Genomic DNA, 21,176 nt, shown 5'->3' with positions numbered 1-21,176 from the left:
GAATCTCCATCAGCTCACTATTCCGGAGTGATTTTCAGGTGGTAAGGAGCAAGCCATCATGCTTTTCAAGCAGTGTGGCCTCTCCTTCCCTCCTTAGTAGCTCTTCCAGTCACTACTTTTCCCATCTTCTGAGGCAAAACAGGCTCCCACAAGCTGAATTCCCAGTATCTTACAGTGAGATACACTTACACAACATAAGTTCTGAACGCTCAATGTCCAGTGGATGTAATGTGTAGTTCTCTGTATGTGTCACCTGTGTGGCGAGCTAGAACTACCTCCCACCCATCAGGATGGTTGAGCTAGCTGCAGAATTTTACTCCCATTCTTCTCTAAGTACTAGAGCCGCTAATCAGACTTGGTCCACCTGCAGCATAATCAGTTATTCCTTTGCATCACAGAGCTGGCCAAATGTTGTTGTTCTTTCAAGCGGGGTCCTTCAGAAGGCCTTCCACATGGACTTGTGATCTGGCTCTTGTCCCATTTGAACTTCTCACAACATAAGCTTATAAACAATACTTTTATATGGTATTATGTAAGTGGACTCCCAAGTCCAGATAGACTATGTATGCTCTAAGGCTTTTGTGAGTGTGGCTGTAATTTCCTCAGAAGTGATACTATATTCATTAGACATTTGACAAGTGTGTATTGGTATAGGTGACAGCCAAGAAGAAATGAATCTAACAAGGAACTTATTGAAGATAATCATTAAAGGTTTAATGAGGTGAGCGTTTTGACTATGTGTAGGTACTGGAGGGTAGTGCTCTTAATTTTATACAGGAGTTTTGTTATCATATCCTCTGCATGGACTGGGACCCCTTATCTCTGAGTCCTCACCTCGACCTTTGTGTTCCACCTTCCAGAGGCAGTTAGTGATTTCAGTGCTGCAGCTTGAAACTTCTGTGATTTCTTCCTTAACTTATCAAGATCCATTCCAATGGAATCTACTATCTTGTTTGTTAAGGGTAGTCTCAGTTCTGAGCTTCTTCAATTGTTCCTTAATGGCCTGTCTATTTGAATTAGTCTTTCATAGCTTTATGTGGTTATAGACTAGCCCGGTAAACAAATGTAAAATAAATAATAATAAAATAAATAACATTCAGGATAGCATTTCCTTTGCTGAATTACAGAGTACTCTCTCATAACCCAGCTGTTCTAAGTTAAGGACTCTGTTTTGAGGCAGTAGAGGTCATCAACATTGTTGGAATAATTACAGCAATCAGAACAACTGTTCCAGTTGCCAGGTGAGATAAGAGTGTCACACACACACACAATTCTGTGAATTTGCACAGAGTCTCTGTAGATCACCTCATTTAAATTCCTTCTTTCACTGGAAAGAGTGATAATTACAGCGGCTTGCTCCAAACTGTATCCTGATGTGAGAACTCCATTTTCACAATTGGAACATGGATAGGGAAGAGTAGTTCTCTCAAGTTAAGAAAACCTCAATGTTTTAGAAGCCAAAGATGTTCTTTACCTATCTTCTAAACAGAGCATCCTGATTAGGAATTTAGGACTGGCAATATGATTGTGTTTTACAGACATGGATGTTGAAGGCTGAGCCTAGTCTGTTTGCAAGGAATCATTGATGCTTTTGGAACAGGTAGCTGAGATAAACCTCTTGGAATACAGCACTTTTGGTTTCTTCCCAACTTATTAGTAGACTGGTTTGGTTTCTCAGAGAACCTTGCAAGGTAGAGGTGCTAGACACACTGATTCTGGAAATCTTCTTGGTCTGTAGCACAGCAGAACTGAACTTAATGCCCACTATAGTCTTCTAAAGTCTGTCTGTTTTGTGCTAGCTTTTGGAATGTTCTTGCTAGATGCATTCCCCTCTCCCCAAGATAAGGAAGTCCATGTATGTGTGCCGCCATGCCCTGCCTGGTAAAGTGCTCAACCCTCAATGTCCAAAGGTGATATAATTTCTTTCTGTCAGAAGTAGATTGGTTTCCCATACCAGCAGTTGTCCTTATCTAGCTAGTCTGAACTATTTCTGACTCGAGAAACTTATCTCAGAATTAAGACAAATGGGTGCATCCCTGCCTGAGATCACTGAGACTGTGTGGTTTGCTTATAAAATAGCAATAACAAGGGTTGATCTGTTTCCATAGGTCTGTCAGTTGTTTGATGCAAAATGGAAATGTTTTGACTTCAGAACTGTTGCCATGTTTGGATGAATTGTACTTTTTTTTAGATGATTTTAGCCTCATATCTACTGACCATCAAGCCTTCCCATATTAGGAGTAGCTCCCTCACACTAAGGAGTTATATTAGTACATTCCCTCACACTAAGGAGTTATTCTCAGTGCAGTACTGGGTGAGAGCCATTTGGAGGAGCCTCCATAAGGTCTGGTTATGTCCATGCCAGCATCCCAACAATGAGGATATTGTTATGGCTTAACTCCGCCATGGGTGGGAGCTAACTGCATTACTGGGTTGATCCCTAATGTTTCTTTAGATGAGTTTTACATCTCCACCCACCTTTGAAGAATCCCTCCCTTATTCAGAATTTGAACTTTAGAAGTCATAGGCTTGCTGTCCACCATTTGAATTGGCTGATTTGTGTACATTAAAGATAGCAACTTGGAGAACATTGTTTTACGTGGTCATCACCTTTACTTACAAGATCTCAGAGCTGCAGGCTCCTAGGTGTAGAGCGCCATATGTGACAAAGATCGAGTGTAGCTTCAGGTAAACCAAACTTTTATCCTAAGTCCATTCAGCTTCCTTGTTTTCCTCAGTTGTCCAGGAACCAAAGTTGAGGGGGTCCTTCACACCCTAGATGTGCACTGTCAACTCTAGCTTACCTAAAGTGGGTATATGAATTTATGAAGCTCGAACAGCTGTTTGTATATTTTAATCTAGAGAGGGAAGCGTCACAGTCACCAGGCAAATCCTTATAAAGTGAAATGCCAATTGAATTATCTTTTGCTGTCAAGCTACTTGCTGGCTGTTTGAAAGGCCATTCGTTCTGAGTGGGCTTCTTCCAGTACTTACTTCAGCAATGGGCAGATGTCTCCTTTGTAGGCATTTGTCTTATAACCACTTTGTCCTTTTGTGCACTTTACCAAACATGAATTCCTCAACTAAAACTCTAGGATTGGTATTTCAATCCAGCGGCCTTCAGACCTCAGGCAGCCCTTGTACCAGCATAATTCTAGGTGACAGAAGGTAGTACACTATATTCCTATCTGCAGTGAGTGCCTTTCTTTTTTATTTTAGAGATTGTGGCCCTTGATTGAGTGTACTCGCCTTGATATACTCCATGTTCATTTATGTTTGAGTCAACTATTCTGCGATTTACAACCAGAGATGAGGTTATTGAGAAGCCTGTACACTGCATTTTGTAAAAAAAAAAAAAGTCATTAAAACTGACAGCTCTGATATTGCCTCTTCCATCCCTTCCCCAACAGATGGGTCTCTGATCTGATCTCAGATCTGACTACAGCCACTTCCAATCTTTGGAGCCAGTGCTCAGGATCCTCCCCTATCTATAGTCCCGGTGAGCAGAACGAGCTTAATCAGATCTCGTTTACCACTTGAATAGCTGTAAAGGCTCTTGGTGCTCAGGATAGTTTTGTAGAAAACATTTTGAAGTTTGACCAGATAAGTAAACTCCATTCCCTTTTCTTTTATAGTTACTGATATACTTCTATACTTGTACACCTAAATATTATCTTTCCCCTTCTTATTACTGATAATTCTTCTTATAGTATGTTAGTCTTTTCTTACAGTAGGATAAATATTTAAAAAAAAAAAAAAACTATAACTATATGCATGCCACACACACACACACACACACACACACACACACACACACACACACACACACACACACACATATATAATGTGGGAGGAAACTGGAGTACCCGGAGGAAACCCACACGAACACAGGGAGGACATTCAGACTGCACAGAAGACATCCCGGCCAAGAATTGAACCAGAGACCCTCTTGCTATGAGGCGACAATGTAAACCTTACCACTGCACTGCCAATATATATGTATATACTAATGTATGTGTGTGTGTGTGTGCGTGTGTATATGTGTATATATATATATATATATATATATATATATATATATATATATATATATATATATATAAGAAAATGTACAACTCCAGTAAAATGGAAGATTTTCTTTATTGGGATAAGCGTTTTTGGATCACCCGATCCTTCATTAGATCCATATAAAACAAGTCCGTTAAAAAGCATTTAAATACTAAGGCATATCCAGTCAAGACTTAATTTACTGGCACACCCTCTCTATCAAGATTTCACACATGCCTCCTATGCCTTCTCCCTTTCAGTGCAGGTGTAATTGGTAAGTAGGCATTAAGACCTGGAGATTTATATGTCTGCAGCCTACCTATCCAGCACATCTTTGCTTTCTCTACTAGGTTATTAACATCTCCCCCTCTCTTGTTACCTATGCTCTGTATTACCCTAAAATAAAAAGAATGTCCTTCATTCTCTGTAATATGCTTAAAAAGGGTTTTCTTTGCATCCTGCTGCCTAATGTCACTCAAATGTTTGGACACCCTCTCCTTTAGTTGTCTCGTGGTTTTACCCACTTAAAAGGAGTCACAGAGACCACATGTAGCCATATAGACTATGTTCCTAGTGGTACAATCTGCATACCCATCAAAATAATATTATTTCTTTTGTTGTGTGTGTAAAAACACATTTCCTTTATGAATAAATTTACAAGTACATCTATGGCATGAGTGGGTGCCTTTTCTTTGTGAAACTACAGAGTGACAGTTCCTATTTTTATCACATAAGAGCTGCTTAAGATTGTGATTGTTTCTAAAGGCGAAGCGAGGTACTTTCCCTACAATCCCTTTCATCTCATCTGCCATCAGAATCTTTAGTTGTTCTTAATCACTTTACAGATCCCCTTGATGTCACTTGAATATATAAGGCTCATTTTAAGATCCTTACCATCCTCTCTGTGTGGAACCTCTTCCATATGATTCCCCCTATATAAATACGGTTTCCCTGCATCCTCTCTTAAATCCTGTACTTGTCTCTGTGCAGCGGTCACTTCACCTTGTTTATACCCTCTACTCAAAAAATTATTCCCCATAATTTCAGCCGCTTCAGTAAACTCCTCCCCTTGGGTGTGAAGTCTGGGCACTCTTGTCCCTTAAGGGCATTCCTATGAACATGCCCAGGGTGCATACTAGAATCTATGCAGGATATTATTTTTCCAGCTCTCCTTCCGATAAAGGGCAGTGTGTATTTCCCCGACACTTTTTGAAGCCTTCGGGCAAAGAGCTTTAGTGGTAAGGAGAAACAAGCATACTTTGAAGACCCCCCTACAGCCAACCCCAGGAGATAAGCCTTCTTCAGACTCAAGGAAGTCAGCAGCTACTTTCATTAAAGGTGGACAAGAAAGGACAGTAAGGAGACTGAAAAAGACAAGCCAAAGTCTTCTTCACTGTTGGGGCCTGAGATCTCTTTTTAGATCTCCAAACCTTCAGAGCCAGAGATATTTTTGGATCCGATGATTATCAGATCCATTACTCCACCCAGTTTTTTACTAGAACTTGTTACTTCTAGACGCCGGTCTCATATTTTACAAGATAGACCAAGGTACCCCATTCAGGCCTCTTTCCTCAACTTCTTGCTTAAGGTCAGTTAGGTCCAATAAGAGCCTAACGAAAGTGGATGTGTAAAGGATTTTGAGGTGTTTCTATGAGCCCACATCCAGTTGGGGTACACCAGGCACTGACTACCATCAGATCTGGGAAGCGTCTCTCCTCCTTGGTCTTTAATTGCTCCTGCTCTGATTTATCTTCTTGTATCATGGCCCTTGGATCTGTCTTTAACTCAAAGTAAATCTGCATCAAAGCTGAGGTTACATTTGTCCTCATCTCCAATAAGTTCTCTAATGAAGTTGTCTCTGGCAAGCATTCTGTCATCTGAGTCTTGTTGCTGGATTGTCCATGTCAACAACAATAGATTGAGATTGGATCCAAAGTCATTGGATCCCTTTCTCCTATTAGGAACATCAGATCTCAATAGTCTGGCTATATTGTCAGTCTCTGATCCAAGGCAGACCACTTCCAGGGTTGAGCCACCTTCAGGAGTTTCGGCTTTGGAAGTGAGGCTCCCTGAATCTATCTCAAGCAGTGTATGATGCCTTGGAGAGAGTCCTTGCCTATCCTAGGGACAGATTTATCATTTCAGAGCCAAATCCTACCCATTATCACAGACTTTCTCAGGGTCTGAAGCCTGCTGTTCCTGTCCCATTGGGGCAGCCAGTAACTGAAATATTTGAGCTTGTTCTCCATGGAGAATCCATTTCTTTTTCCCAGTCATCTACTCAACTTCCCACAGTGGAGGTCCACTGAAAACATAAGTGTAAGAGAAGGAACTTGTATTCCCCGAGGAATCTCTGACCACTGACACTGAGTTCGATGAAGGAAAAGGTTCCACTAGATTCCCCCTTGAGAACATCTCTTTTGGAGAGATTCCTGAACTGGGGTGGGGGAGCTTATTTCTGCACCCAGCAACCTGCATGCTCATCATTCAAAACAGATGAGTGCAGAGGATTATAACCGGAGGCTGTTTCATACCTTTCCTTACTCCCCTATCACTTTAGAAAAGAATTTCCCATGTTCCACCCTCAAAAGGGAAGTAGCCACTTCAGAAATAAAGTAGCTCCTAAGAAACAGAGTCATCCAAGAGGTTCCACCAGACCAGAAAGGATCTGGAATTTACTCAAGATAATTTTTAATGCCCAAAAATGGGGACCTAATACCAATATTGGACCTAAGCTGATTAAAACAATTTGTAAAACAAGTGAAATTCTGGATGCTGGATGTTCACATCATTCTATCTTCTTTTGCTAAGGAAGGATGATTGGATGTACAAGACAGATCTTCAGGATACATACTACTATACAAAGATGGACAGGCACTTCAGGAAGTATCTTCGCTTCCAGCTTGGTGCCAGCTATTTCAAATTCAGAGCACTGCCCTTTGGACTCACCCCATTCCCCACGGGATGTTTACCAAGTGCATAGCAGTGTTAGCAGCTCATCTACGACTGCAGTGTTTCCAAGTATTCCCATGACTGAGTAACTGGCTCATCACTGGTCCTAACAGGCATTGACTAATTCAAGCCAGGTAATCCTTGCTGCAACTCTGCATGGACTTAGGAATCTCTGGAATTCATTGGCGCAATATTGGACATAAGATCTCAGATAGCAAAACTTCCCCTTCCAGATTTTCATATCTTAACCAACAAACTGTAGAACTTAAATCCCAATCCCTCCGCACCACATGCTCCAGAGACCTCAACCTCATTACCACAATCAACAGAATGTGCTGGAGGGACAGGTTCATAACCCAAAGACTGCCCATACTATGGAATAGACTTCCCATACATGTCAAACAGAGCACCTCACTGGCCCTCTTCAAGAGGAATCTTGATGAGTGGATGGGAAATAGAAAATTCACCCTGGGGATCACTCCAGTGGCTCTACTCGACAGAGGCACTGGGAACTAAGGTTGTGTGGCACGATGCCAGGGTAATCCTATGGGCTAGGCTTGTAAAGGCTCCAGGGTCATTAGCCTAGTACACACCTATGAACTAGAAATCTGTTTAATTGGAAATGCAGGACAAAATAATTTCCGTGCTTTTTCCCTTGGAAAAGAAATTTTACAGAGGCTGCTGTACACTTTTGCAAAATTACAGATACAAAACACAGCTTTTCCTGCATCGCTTCGCACCCCATGTCAAAATAAACCTGAGAAGTATGCCTACAGTTAGGGATCATTTTATTACCAGGATGGGAAAAAAAGCAAGTTACAGCAACAACCACAAATAACATCTGCTCACCATGCTAAAGCCAAAAATAAATAAAACAGTAAACAGTGCTAGCAATTGTTGTACCACGAAAAGTCGTAAAGTTTTGTATTTCTGTCTGTGTTGCAATGCAAATACACACCTAGCACTAAGCTACAAATGTAGCAGTGTCACAATGCACTCTGGGTAAGCCTATCTTCCTGCACCCCACACACACACACACACACACACACACACAAGAAATAATTAACAGGAAATCTTAAATAAATAAATAGCATAAAATAATTAAAAAAAAAACAGACTCAGCAACTCCATATATCTGATATTAGAATTCTATTTGCCTTCTTTCTAAGTCACACTTAAACAATTTTCATATATTCTATCATCGCAGTTAAAACAATTTTCATCAGTGCATGGCAATGTAAAGATGAGGCTCTGTCCATTAATGCTTATTACCAGCAGATACACATATAGAGCACCTTAACATTAGAGCTGGATAGACAACCTTTGACACTTGTTTCCAGATATAGTAATTAATTTATGGGTTACTTGCTCCTCAGATAGTTTTTAGGAAATTCCGTCTACTCAAACAAATCTACTTTAGAACAAACCTTATTGTATTACATTCAAAGCTATATTTTCGTACCTGATACCCTGCCACTGTGTGACCCGAGAGACTGCTTAAAAAGAGAGCGGAGTGACATAAAGAAGGTAATCCACAATCCACATTCAAACTGTTGAAAAGGAGTTACATTGGCTCCTATTGGCACGCCTCTCCATTCATTCGTACACACACATATATCAGGACTTAAGTTCTCCACAAAGGTTTCTGTCTGTTCACTTTTGTGAACCGAGCAGCAAAGCTCCACAACAGGGAAAAGAAAGAACCAGCAGTGAGTGGTGAATTGCTTCTGGTGCATTACCTCACTTTAAGTGCATTCGATATCTACGAAGGCTACAGCACCTACAGACACTGTCCCAGCACTAATTTGCGCTAAAAAAATTGATGCTATTTCCTTCATCTTTAGAGAATGTGTAGAAATGGTATACTTACATTTATTTGTACTTTGATCAAAAATAACTTGTAGCAAGTTATAGCTCCCCAGCATCAGTTTTGTTTTATTCAAAAGCTTGTGGTGCTTACTTTGCCCATTCTCAGTATGAGAACTGTTCCCTTTTGTATCTGATACTGATGGACATCTGTGTCACAGCAAGTTGTGATTTTTTGCAGGGGAGGCTCTTGACACGTCATGCTAATTATATATAACTCCGAGATCACTTTACTGTGGGGAAAAGGGCAAATTCCGCTATCCCCACTGTACCACGATCTCCGTACAAATGGTTTGACATTCTGTAAAGTCAAGCATATGAGTTTAAATGTGTGCACTGACTTTACAAAACGTCGGCACAGTATTCTAAGTGTGATCCACATATATCTATGATTGCTCTATATTTTATGTTTACATAGTTTATGGTCACTTAAAGTTGTTTTATAAATAAAAATCCAACATAAAAATGTATAACACTAAGTGTTTTACTTTATCTATTGCCAATGTAGAAGAGTAAGAGCAAACTGAAAGGCATGATAATTTAAGCAACAACCTGTAGATTGTATGTTGACAGAACAGATCTTCTATTAGAAAATGTGCATAGTTATATTTATAGAATGGAATGGCTTTCAACATATTGTGTCTCTACAAAAGTTAAAACAAACTGATGTGAAGTTGTCCTATCTCGCCTTCATTCTGTACTAATGGGTTCAGAACTGATCCTCTTTTCTGACTCTGCCATTTACTAAAGCTTGAGGTGTTCAACTAGCTCGTGTCTCACTCCCTATCCTGTGATGCTGTAGGACATTCCCCAGATCTCGTTTGCTGCTGAAACGGATTGAGCGTCTCCTATAGCTCCGGCTAAGTGAAATTGTTTTTCTTCACTAAAACTTAAAAAAAATTCTTTATACAGTTTTTTCGATATTGCTAGTTTATTATTTTCTTTACGTGCGTTTATAGCATTTTCTTTACAGAGTGTTTGTTAGTTTTATCTGGCCGAGTATTTTCGTACATAGTTTAAAATGATATATGCATACATATATATATATATATATATGTATACATATATATATATATATATATATATATATAGTGTGGTGGAATTTGTTGTTATTAGAGCATTAGAAATAGTTTTAGTAATTGCTTAAAATATTTTTTTTATTGTCAGCTTGCTGTTAAGGCTAGTGCGTATCTGTATACTTTTACATCTCTAGTAGGTTAGTAGATTTTAGTAGGGTGTTAGTTTTTTTCTGCAAAGAGTTGTAATTGCTTGTGTGTGAAACTCTTGTTGATATCTCTTTATAGCTCGTTTTACTTGGAGAGCTATTGAGCCCGTTTTAATTAGAGGGCTGTTTTCCTTTTTCTTGGTGTGTTTTTCTTTTGTTGTGTATTGGTTTAAGGATGTCAGAGCAGCCTAAAGAAGCAAAACCTTCTGGTTTTAAGAGGTCCCCCAAATGTTCTCAAAAAATGTCCATTACGGACACAATGATTGTGTTTATTGTTTGCGGGCACTGCATTTACAGGAGTCTTGCTCAATTTGCCACTCCTTCAGCTCAAGAGTCCTTCATGAAAGAAGGAATAAGGTGATCCTCAAAGGCCTACTTAAATCTTCATTTTCAGAAGCTTTAGTGCAGGGTTAAAGACCTCCAAAAATAAAACAGTCTTTCCCCTCAAAAATCAGACAGAAGCTCTAAAAGATCATCATCTACATCTTCTCATGGGTTGGAACCGTCCAAGAAGCTATCAAAAATGTTGGAATCAGTTGAATGTGTCCGGCCTTCAACCTCTGCTCCATCGGTTTCGGGGCCGATGGTGTTGCAAGTTAGGAGCCGCTCACCTGCATTAGAGCCACTTTCTCCTGCATTAAGGTCGCCAGTACTACTGTCTGTGGTGTCTCCAGCCCCATCCTCCCGATCCTCCAGTAGCCTTTCAGACTTGGATATGGATTGTCTGGTGCAGAAACTATTGAGGACACCGGCACTGGCCAAATTTTGGTTGGAACCAACCCAATCAGCTTAGCAACCGACTGGACCCGTCTTTTCTACGTCAGTTCCTCCTCTGACCTAAACTGTGGCTTTGGTGCCAGAATGTGTGAAACTAATAGAGATGGAGCCGTCGGGGCCGAGACTATTTTGCCATCTTCCTCCATGACTGCTCTGACTACCTTGGTGCCATCTGAGGTGTCTAGGAGCCAACACTGTCTGGTCGGGTCTGGGGAGGACAGTCTGTCCATGTTTTTATCTGCTGTGAACTTGCCTCTTGGGGCCTCGGCATGCATGAGTTCGGCTTCTACCTCTGTCTCGGAGCCTCCCCCTGTGGTGCCTGGGAAATCTTCTGACTCTTCGGAACTGGGGTTTCCTCTGATCATGGGAGGGAGGCTTTCGGGGCTATGAGGAGAGCATTGTCCCCATAGGCATCCTCTCTGTCAGATCCTTCTATTCCTCTCCCAAAGGCACCAGTGTCTGTTTCAGCACAGCCGATCCCACAGTAGTGTAGAGACCTGAAGCCTCAGGAAGCCCCAGAGGGCAAACCCCTCTCTTCCGGAACCTCTCCAGAATGCCCATCCGAAAAGGGTACCCTGGAAAAGACTATGTAAGAGGAAGCATTTGGACTCACCGGAGGAGTCACTCACATCAGACATGGACCTTGATGAATCGGAAGGGTCCCCATGGTCGCCCTCTGAAGATGTCTCTTTTGCGGACATCTTAGAGATCCTTAAGCAGAGAGGCAGCTGGAAGTCCACCACCCCTTCTGATGAGGAGTCCGTTTTCTTGAAGGCTTTTGGGTCTTGACCTTCTGCCACTTGGGTGTCTTTGCCTTTCGACGAGCCCATGCAGTTTAGTTTGTCGGAAGGCGTGGGAATCTCCGGACACAGTGGAAACTGTCCCTAGGAGGCCAAATAAATTCATAACATCCCTGGAAGACAAGGCATTCCTCACAAAAGGTGTACCCATAGATGCTATGGTGGTGGCAGCAGCCACCAAAAAGGAGTTATCACAAACTTCCAAGTCTGTCCATCCTCTAAACAGAGTCCCGCACGATGGACAGATATGGTAAGCACATGTTTTCTTCAGCAACCTTTACACTACGGTTCTTGAATTACTTCACTCATTTCACCACTTTACAGAGAGATTTCCTGAAGGAGCTTGGAGATGCTCTCAGGATTTTGTAGCTATGGGAGTGGCAGATAAAGTATCCTCCCAGCTCTCTATCCTCAATTCAGTAGTCAACTCATCCATGAGGCTCATCTCTTATGCAGCCGATGGAGCGAGTAGATCAGCAGATTCAGGAATTGCCCTTAGGAGACATTCCTGGATGTGCTTGTGTAACTTTGCGGAACCCTTCAAGTCATCCTTTATTAAAATCCCTTTCGCTGGCTCGTCTCTGTTCGGACCTAAAGTTAAAGAAACACTAACCAGGTGTGAACAGGAAGGAAAGACACTCTCTGCCGTCGGAGTCTGTTTTTCCACACCTTCTAGACCCTATCCCAAGGTTCAAAAGGGAGGGAAAATGTAGTTTTGAAAATCCCAGAGAGCCTTTCAAGACACACATGGTGAACCTTCCTCCAGGGGCAGAGGAGGAGGTAGTAATGGAAGACGCCAGCCACGCAGCAGAGGAGGTTCACAAAACCAGGGCGACCGAGAATCTTTCTGTGGTAAGCCCTTTCAGCACTCCTGAAAGGAGGCCCATCTGTCCCTCTCTGGAGGCAGTCGGGATTCACTTATCTTTGTACCCAGATGCCTGGCTAAAAATAACAAAAGACAAGTGGTTACAAAGTATATCCAGAGGTTACTCTATACCCTTTTCCAAGCCACCTTTCTAATGAAAAGGATTCCGGACGTTCCACCCAGTCACAGGAAACAAGCAACCATAGAAGCCCAGAAGTTACTAGAAGAAAGAGTCATCCAGCCGGTCCCCACAGACTAGATAGGATCCAGGACTTGCTCAAGGTTCTTTTTAGTTCCAAAAAAAACAGGAGACTGGAGACCCATACTGGATCTCAGCAGATTGAACAAATCTGTAAAAAAGACAAAGTTCTGGATGGTTACACTGCAGTCAAGGCTCCTTTTTTGGGAAATTACAATTGGATGTGCTCTATAGACCTCAAAAGACAATTGGATGTGCTCTATAGACCTCCAGGATGTGTGCTATGACATAAAAATGGACAGGCCATCCAGGAGTCACCTGCAGTTTCGGCTGGGAGCTAGTAATTACCAGTTCCGAGCTCTGCCCTTTGGTCTCACTACAGCCCCCAGAGTGTTCACCAAATGTATGGCAGTGGTTAAGGCTTACTTGAGGCATTTAGGATTCAGAGTGTTTCCATATTTAGATGACTGGTTCTTAACTGCCACCACCAACCATCCACTTTCACAAGTCAGAGATGCCACTTTGAATCTCTGTGCTCATTTAGGAATTACAATAAATTATGAAAAATCTGCCTTATTGCCATCTCGACATATCGTTTTTATAGGCCTAGAATTAGGCACTATTACGATGATGGTAAAACTTCCACCAAACAGGATACACAGCCTTCGAGCACAGGTTTGAGGCCTCCTTTTAACAACAAAGACTCAAGCAAGGACAATTTTCAAAGTATGAGGTACAATGGCAGCAGCAATCAGTGTAATCCCCCTAGCTCAGATACATATGCAAGTCTTAGTGTTTCCTATTCACACACTGGTCCATGCAGGAACTTTCGATGTTGCATCAGATAATGCTAACAGAATCTTGCAGGAGAAACCTACGTTGGTGGCTACCTTCAGATCAAGTGACCTTAGGTCGTCCCTTCATTCCTCCATCCTCTCTAGCCGCAGTGACCACGGATGCCTCCCAGATAGGGTGGGGGGATGTTATCAGGGAAAGACAGCCCAAGGCACATGGCAAGATCACGAAGCCCATTTGTATATCAGTGTCCTAGAGATGAGAGCGGTGCTTCTGGCATTGCAGCCATTCCAACACTCTCTTCCATTAGGAACAATTGCAATCCAGACAGACAACATGTCAGTTTAGTATATAAACAAACAAGGAGGAACCAAGTCTTACCCTCTTTGTCGAGAGGCTCTGAGAGTATGCCAGTGGGCAGCTTTCTCCCAGCATTTTCTGATAGCAACATACATCCCGGGGAAATCCAGCGTGATAGCAGACAAACTCAGCAGAGCAATTCTAATGCCTCATGAGTGGTCCCTGAAACAAGAAGTGGTTGAAATGATTTTCCGAAAATGGGGCCAGCCTTGCAATCTTTTAGCCATGTCCATGAACACAAAATGCAGCAGCAACTTTGCCCTAATACCCCCTCCAGGGGAATCCCCAAGGGATCCACTTGTACACGATTGGCCCCTAGGTCTCCTCTACGCTTTTCCCCCATTCTCATTGTGATACCCAAAGTTCTTCAGAAAGCCAGTGTTTTGGGAAGAAACTTAACTCTGATAGCCACTTACTGGCCTCCTCAGATTTGGTTCCCCTTCCTACAGCCTCATCTTCAGGAAGAGCCTTGGATTCTGGAACCAGTACCAGATCTCCTGATCCATTCATCGGGGGCTCTCCATCCATCCCTTCAGACCATCAAGTTGACAGCTTGGCTGCTCCAATTCCAGGTATAGCCAGACTACATGACCTTTAATCTGCAGCACAACATATCCTGATTTCTTCTCACAAGACGTCTACCAGAAGATTATATCTCAACAAGTGGAAGAGATTTTCAATCTGGGCATTAGAGAATCGCATTGATCCTTATTCATAACCTATATATTCCATCCTAGAGTTATTGATGAAGCTTTTTAATGAGAGAGCAGCTGCAGCTACTATTCAAGTACAATTAGCAGCAATCTCAAATTTTCATTTTGGGAACAAAGGATCAAATATTATATCCCACAGACTATCAAAAGCTTTTCTGAGAGACACTAATTTTTTGAGACCACCCATTAAGCCCCCACTACCACTATGGAACCTGAATTTTGTACTTTCCAGAATAATTCATCCCCCTTTTGAACCTTCATCACGTGACTTAAAGTTCTTAATGTGGAAGACCATTTTCTTATCACTTCAGCTAGGAGGGCTTTGGAGTTACAAGCATTATATATTAAACCCTCATATATGTTGTTCCACAATGACAAGGTGTTACTCCGAACAAACCCAACCTTTTTATCAAAAGTATGTTAAGATTCCAACTTGAGTGAAGGTGAGATGGACAACTCACATGGAACATTATGGTAGGTACATAACTTCTTTTTATTTTCTTGTATTACTGCTTGTAAACTTATGATCAGTATGAGAAATGCACTAAATATTCAGAAGGTGTACTGAGCTACATTAAAACTACAAAAAAAGTGTTTAATTTTCTATAAGTTAAACATGTTGTGACACTTGCTAGTATGCTACCAAACTGTTGCAGATAGGCGCACACACACAATATGGAGATGGAGGAAGGCTACGTCTTTATACCCTGTAGTTCATAATGAACAACATTTTTCATCAGGTATTGCATACTTTTTCATTACAAAATTCCAAACTTTTTTTTTTCAGAGATGTAGGTTTACATTTGCAGACACTACCAGAAAAAGACAAACAAACAAAACCAGTATGCTTATTTAGCCATTAGACTGCACAAATTTTATACTTACTGGTTTAGAACTATATTGTATTATACATGATAACATCAGAACTTTAAAAGCTTCTCAAAATCAATTATTTCTCTCAGTTTAAAAGTTAAAGTGAAAGCATAACTTTGATAATTGCAAAATGATTTGTGTATTCAAGCTGAAAATATTTCCTTGCCCTTAAAAAAAAAACGTATTCTCTGGAAATATAAAATGGATTATCTAGATGTTCTGTGTAGAAAATGTCAAACTGTACAATATACAAATGATTATCCAATTGTTCTCTTATGAATTTTTTAGAAGAAAATGTCAACCCTGTCCGTAACACTATCAAACGCTGTCTATAACACTGTGTGACTATTCAGAGAGTGTCTCTGAAGTTTTAGTGGTAGGGTTTTGGTTAATTGACTGCAGAAGAAAATTATTTGTTTTCCTTTTGTGATCAAGTGAGCTTTCAATCGTTTTCTTATGATTTTTTAGAAGAAAATGTCAACCCTGACCGTAACACTATCAAACGCTGTCTGTAACACTGTGACTATTCGGCTCTTCAGAGAGTGTGTCTGAAGTTAGTGGTAGATTTTTGGTTAATTGACTGCAGAGTAAAATTATTTGTTTTCCTTTTGTGATCAATTGAGCTTTCAATCCTTTGCTTTTTTTTTTTTTTTTTTTTAATGTGTGCTTTCAGAAAACAGTCATCAACCTTGTCTTTCAGTGTTTGACACATCAATGTATTGACACACACACACTGTCTGCATTGTTACATTTTAAAGCAAGATTACATATATGTGTGGAAGGCTTTGAAAAAAATTGAAATAAAAGCACTTATAGCCGAGTCTTCTGATGAACTTTTCTTTAATATTTGTTGATTGCAACTGATGCATTTTGTGCCTTGGGGAGGTTTTTTAAATGACCAAAGAAAATGAAGGTAAGTGAAAGGCAACTTTGCTGTAGTCAGATTTGTGAAATGCATATCTTGCTTGCTCAGAGACTGTTGAAAATTCACTTTTTTTTTTCTTCTGAATCAGTTTGTTTGTAGTATGGATTTGTTTGTAGCATGGTCTTTGTTTTACACAACTGAGAGAGCTGAGTCCACCTTGCATTGCAACTATAGTTACTGTGTGGGATTCCTGTTCTTACCATAGGATTTCATGATTACCTGAATATTTTATTCCTTTGTTCAGTACTTGGCATTTATTTGTATTTGTACCACATGTGTTACAGAGTATGGAATTTCATGTTTACAGCTGGCCAAATTGCATGTTTTTCATGATGCCAGTCATATTTATTGCACGTTTCATGCACGGTTTGTAGACATTCAGTCCTGTTGTAGTTTTCATAAGTCACCATCAGAGAATGTCATGCCATAGTCATGTCATTTATTTTTGTTATTATTCTAAGACACAGAATTTTTCAGTCTTCAGACAAATCTAAATAAAAAAGGTAATTGAAATACTACAGAGTATATATATATATATATATATATATAGGACAGATTTTAAACTGTTTTCATTATTAGAAGTCATGCACAACATGCTTTAATGTGTTGTCATCATTCACTCATCTTCACTCTTTAGGCTTTGGATCGAAGTTGTAACCGCATGTCTTCACACACGGAGACGTCCAGTTTCTTACAAACATTAACAGGACGATTACCAACTAAAAAGGTAGACTTCAAAGATGTGGTTTGATAGAAAATAGAAGCCGAAAGACAACAAATTAAATACTGGAGCAAAGACCTGTCAAGAGATTACTTCTAATCAATCTAGAATACTTTATGCCTCACATTATGGAGCCAATGTGTTAATTGTAGGATTTCCTAAGTAAAAAAAAAATATGGTGGCCTTACTGGCAAAGTTTTCTGGATTCATTCTAGCAAAGTCCTTGTTGTGGTGGTTTTGTAGAACTAGAGGGAATTTTGTTTAATTACAATCCTTTTTAATTGCAGATAGCAGCACAGAAAAAAAATAATTTCTGTCTGTCAGTAACATATTAGAAAAGATTTCTGTGGTTGAAAGGTTTCAGCAACATTATTTTATATATATTTGCATGGTTAGCTCTAGTGGCAGGCATTTTCTGAAAGTGTTTAGTTGATTCCACTGCTTAGATGACACTACTGGAGAATAGTTATCGAATCTTTATAGCTGCATAAGTCATGCATGGATTTTTTTCTATTGGGATTTAGATTCTTTTTTTTTTTTTCTAATGTGACTAGATTCAAATAATCAAAGAGTATCCTGTTCATACTTTAATCACATTACCAGGCATGACCTTACCTTTTTGTCCGTGCCCTTTCCTTTTGTCTGACCTACCTCAAATCTTTTGACCATCCTTCTTCCTAATTATCCCCCCCCCCCCCCAACTGCTGTCATAGCCTCTAGTGTGGCATAGGCGGAATCTCCCTTTATGCAGAATGACTTTACTACATCTCAGCAACATGGGACAAGGATCTGGAGAATGGGCAACCATGTTGGTCATCATATGAGTGCAAAAGGAAGGATTCTTTTCTTGTGTTTTTCTGTAACTTCCACCCATTAACGCTGCCACATAGTAGCAGTGCACTTGCTTCCAAATGATATGTGCATGCTTAAAAACACTGTTAGTATAGTTGCCAACTTGCGGCCATTTTGTCTTCAACTTCTCCCCACCCCACAGCAATGTTAATGTGCAGTACACTTGTTCACAGTATCAATATGATACTTTCACAAAAAGCCAGTCTTCTCTTTATGGATGTTAAAACAGATTAAGTACTGATTTTGGCAGTATCTAAAAACCCTTACTTCAGAACAATCTCCTAACTCTTCATTAGAAAAGCCTGAAATAATGACAATTCCACTTTCCTGTCAGGTAGGAGAAAAAGTCTTTTAACTACTTTCCAAACAGTAGTCAGTCCTTCAGTGCCTGAGCCAGTACTTATAACATGGGTAACAAGCAACGCACACACATGTATCATCTGTGCAGCAGTGAACCAGTGTAAGTCTTAGAGTATCATTTTTATTTCAGTAATCAAACCAAAGGTGCTATTACCCTGCAGAACTCTAGAGTTCTTCAGCAATGGTAGTGCCAAGTCTAGTGTTTGTGCAGAACATCCAGTAGCTGCCTCTGTTAGATACTTTTTCACGAATCTAGCATATTGCATACATCTTTGGATGATTCATTTTTATTGCATTAGTGAAGAAACAGTGTCATTAGAGTATCTGAGTCAAAGACCCTTTCTGGCACTGCTGCCTTCAAGGTCACATGGCACTCTGGAGTCTGTCCTATCCTTCTAGTGCAGTTCTGGTGGAAGGTTTACTGTTAAAGTTGCTTTCACAGAGCAATGGGTACAGTTTACAGTTGGTTGCCTTTTGTTTGACATTACCTTGCTTTCATTTGATTTAGGCTTACTGAAATCTTCAGCTGGACAGAGTTTTTATTCTGTCAGTGGCTCCTGGTCAATTACTTATAACCAGATTATCAGCACAGGTTCTGTTCTTTTTTCCTTGACAAAGGATCAATAGTACAAGAAGCATATAGAGACAATTGTAGAGTGCAAATCTTCCTGCTTTGAGGAAATGAAGACTTGTATTGTCAAGAATGGTCTTTTTTTTCCTGTTCCAGTTGTTACCTGCTCGAGCTTTCATTATCACTGCCTCCATTTCTGCGATATTCAACAGTCACTAAAACCAAAAATAACTACACATTTTTCTTTAACAATGTCAGGAAGTTAAGAACCAACACCCGACAATGTTCAGACGTAGTCCATGATAATACTGCACACTCTGACCCAGAGGGAATAGCTAATATCCTAACTGCCAAATTTAGTGCACATTTTACTCCACCCACCAGTATAACTATTCCATAGATTCCACAATCCCAGCTACCCCCTTTATGTATTATGGAACAAGTTCTCTCTGCCATCTCTAAAGTTAAGAACAAATAATCCTTGGGCCGTGGTAATGTCCCAGGTTACCTAATTGTCAGTGCCAAATATGGTCCAACCATTATTTCACAGTTTAAACTAAGCCTCTGTGCAAGTTACATTCCCAAAGCCTGGAAAACTGCCATTGTAGTGCTGTTATGGAAGAGTGGCCCAGCCACAGAACCCAGTAAGTATAGACCAGTTTCATTAGAGGCTTATGTAAAGCTTTGGAGCATATTATCTTTAGACCTCATTAACCTGTACATTGAAAATCTCAACCCTGCTCCCTCATCAGTTTGGCTTTATCAAAGAAAGACCCTGCCTCTTTACTCTCATTAAGTTTGTAGAAAAAGTAACTATAAAAGTAGATAGTGGTTATGCAGTGCATACAACATATTTGGACTTGGCTAAGGCCTTTGACACTTTTCTGCATACAGGCATTATTGACAGACTTGTAAATCTGAAAATAAAATCCTTATATTGTGTGCTGGATAGCTAACTGATTTTCTGAGACAACCTATGTAGTTAAGAGTCTGAAATGCCTCTTATTAAAGCAAAAAAGATGACCATTGGTGTATTACAGGGCACAGTGTTGGACCCATCCTATTTCACACCTGTTTTTCAGACTTTCAGGCAAGCACTCTTGGCTTATGGTTATTTAAGTTTGCAGATGAATGTAAATTGGGTGCTGTTATCCAGTCTTCCACCGAGTTATAATTGTTGCAACACGGGTTAGACCATATTAACAATTATTCTGAAATTAAATGTGAAAAAATGTAGCATAGCTCATTTTGGTAAACAAAACATTTTGTCATACCATATAAGTGATCCATCCCTCCATGTAGGCACTACTTTGAGAGATCTAGGCACTCTTGTTAAGGAATTATCATTTGACCATCATGCTTCTGCAGTAGTTTGGAAATCATTCTGTCTGGCTCATCTAATTCCAAAAGTGTCTTCCCTAGAGCCAAAGAACTCTTAATTCTCCTTTACTCATATTTCAGAACCATCATTAGATATAATGCATCTTTTGGCGTGTACTTTTTTAAACATATCCGTTAACTTGAAAGACCTCAGAGATTCATAACTAAAAGGGTCAGTGGCCTCAAAATCATAGTTCTTAGGACATGTTTGCAACTCTTTCTCTGTACTCAGTCTTTATAGACTCCTTAATGCAAATCTGTATCTAGGCTTTCAAGCCATGAAAAATCCAAACTTGTTTGACCTTCTGTCCCTTCAGATGGTACTTCAAATAAGGTATGACATGATAGATTCATAGCCCTCACCTCTGAAGCTAAAGTCTACTACATGTCAAGCAGAGTAACACCTAGCCATCTTCAAGGTAAGCCTAGATAATTTGATGGGCAGCCTCAAATCCCCCTACCTCCCTTTAGACCAATGGAACTTTTAAATAGAGGGTTTTGTCAAGTCTTGTAATGGTCTGCAAACTAATTGCTTAGTACTTGGTTATGAACTTTTGGGTGTAACATTTCTGAAACTTGGATTAGTATATATGTTTTTCATCTTAAATGGTTTCAAAACTACATAAGATCTTGTAAAAATATTCATTCTTAGACCCTTTATCTTCAAAGGACTTACCAACTTCTAGTGTGGACAGCAAGTAAAAAAAAAATACAAGTAAAATAAAACATTTCAAATAAACTTTGTGACTCTGATCCTTGCCTCTTTGGATCTTTATGGTGATTTAGGTGAAGACACTAGTACTGAGAATAATGACAGTAACACCACTGTTCCAGTAGCATAGCACCTTGCTGATGTCAGTGATCTATTTGTGACTCCTATTAATCCATTTTCTCA

The 21,176-nt window shown here is 40.1% G+C and overlaps 1 protein-coding gene across 1 annotated transcript in view; it reads left to right on the top strand.

The window, feature by feature from the left end:
• Positions 1–21,176, top strand: part of DOCK7 (dedicator of cytokinesis 7) — a 3,076,229-nt gene that overhangs the window by 1,883,495 nt on the left and 1,171,558 nt on the right. The window contains exon 24 of the mRNA XM_044085545.1: positions 17,035–17,124. Coding sequence (XP_043941480.1) covers positions 17,035–17,124 — 90 coding nt within the window. The remainder of the gene's footprint in view (positions 1–17,034; positions 17,125–21,176) is intronic.

This window comes from Protopterus annectens, chromosome 10.part0, assembly GCF_019279795.1.
Source record: "Protopterus annectens isolate FY-2018-M chromosome 10.part0, PAN1.0, whole genome shotgun sequence".
Lineage (NCBI taxonomy): Eukaryota > Metazoa > Chordata > Ceratodontiformes > Protopteridae > Protopterus > Protopterus annectens.
This window is presented reverse-complemented; position numbering and strand designations above follow the sequence as displayed.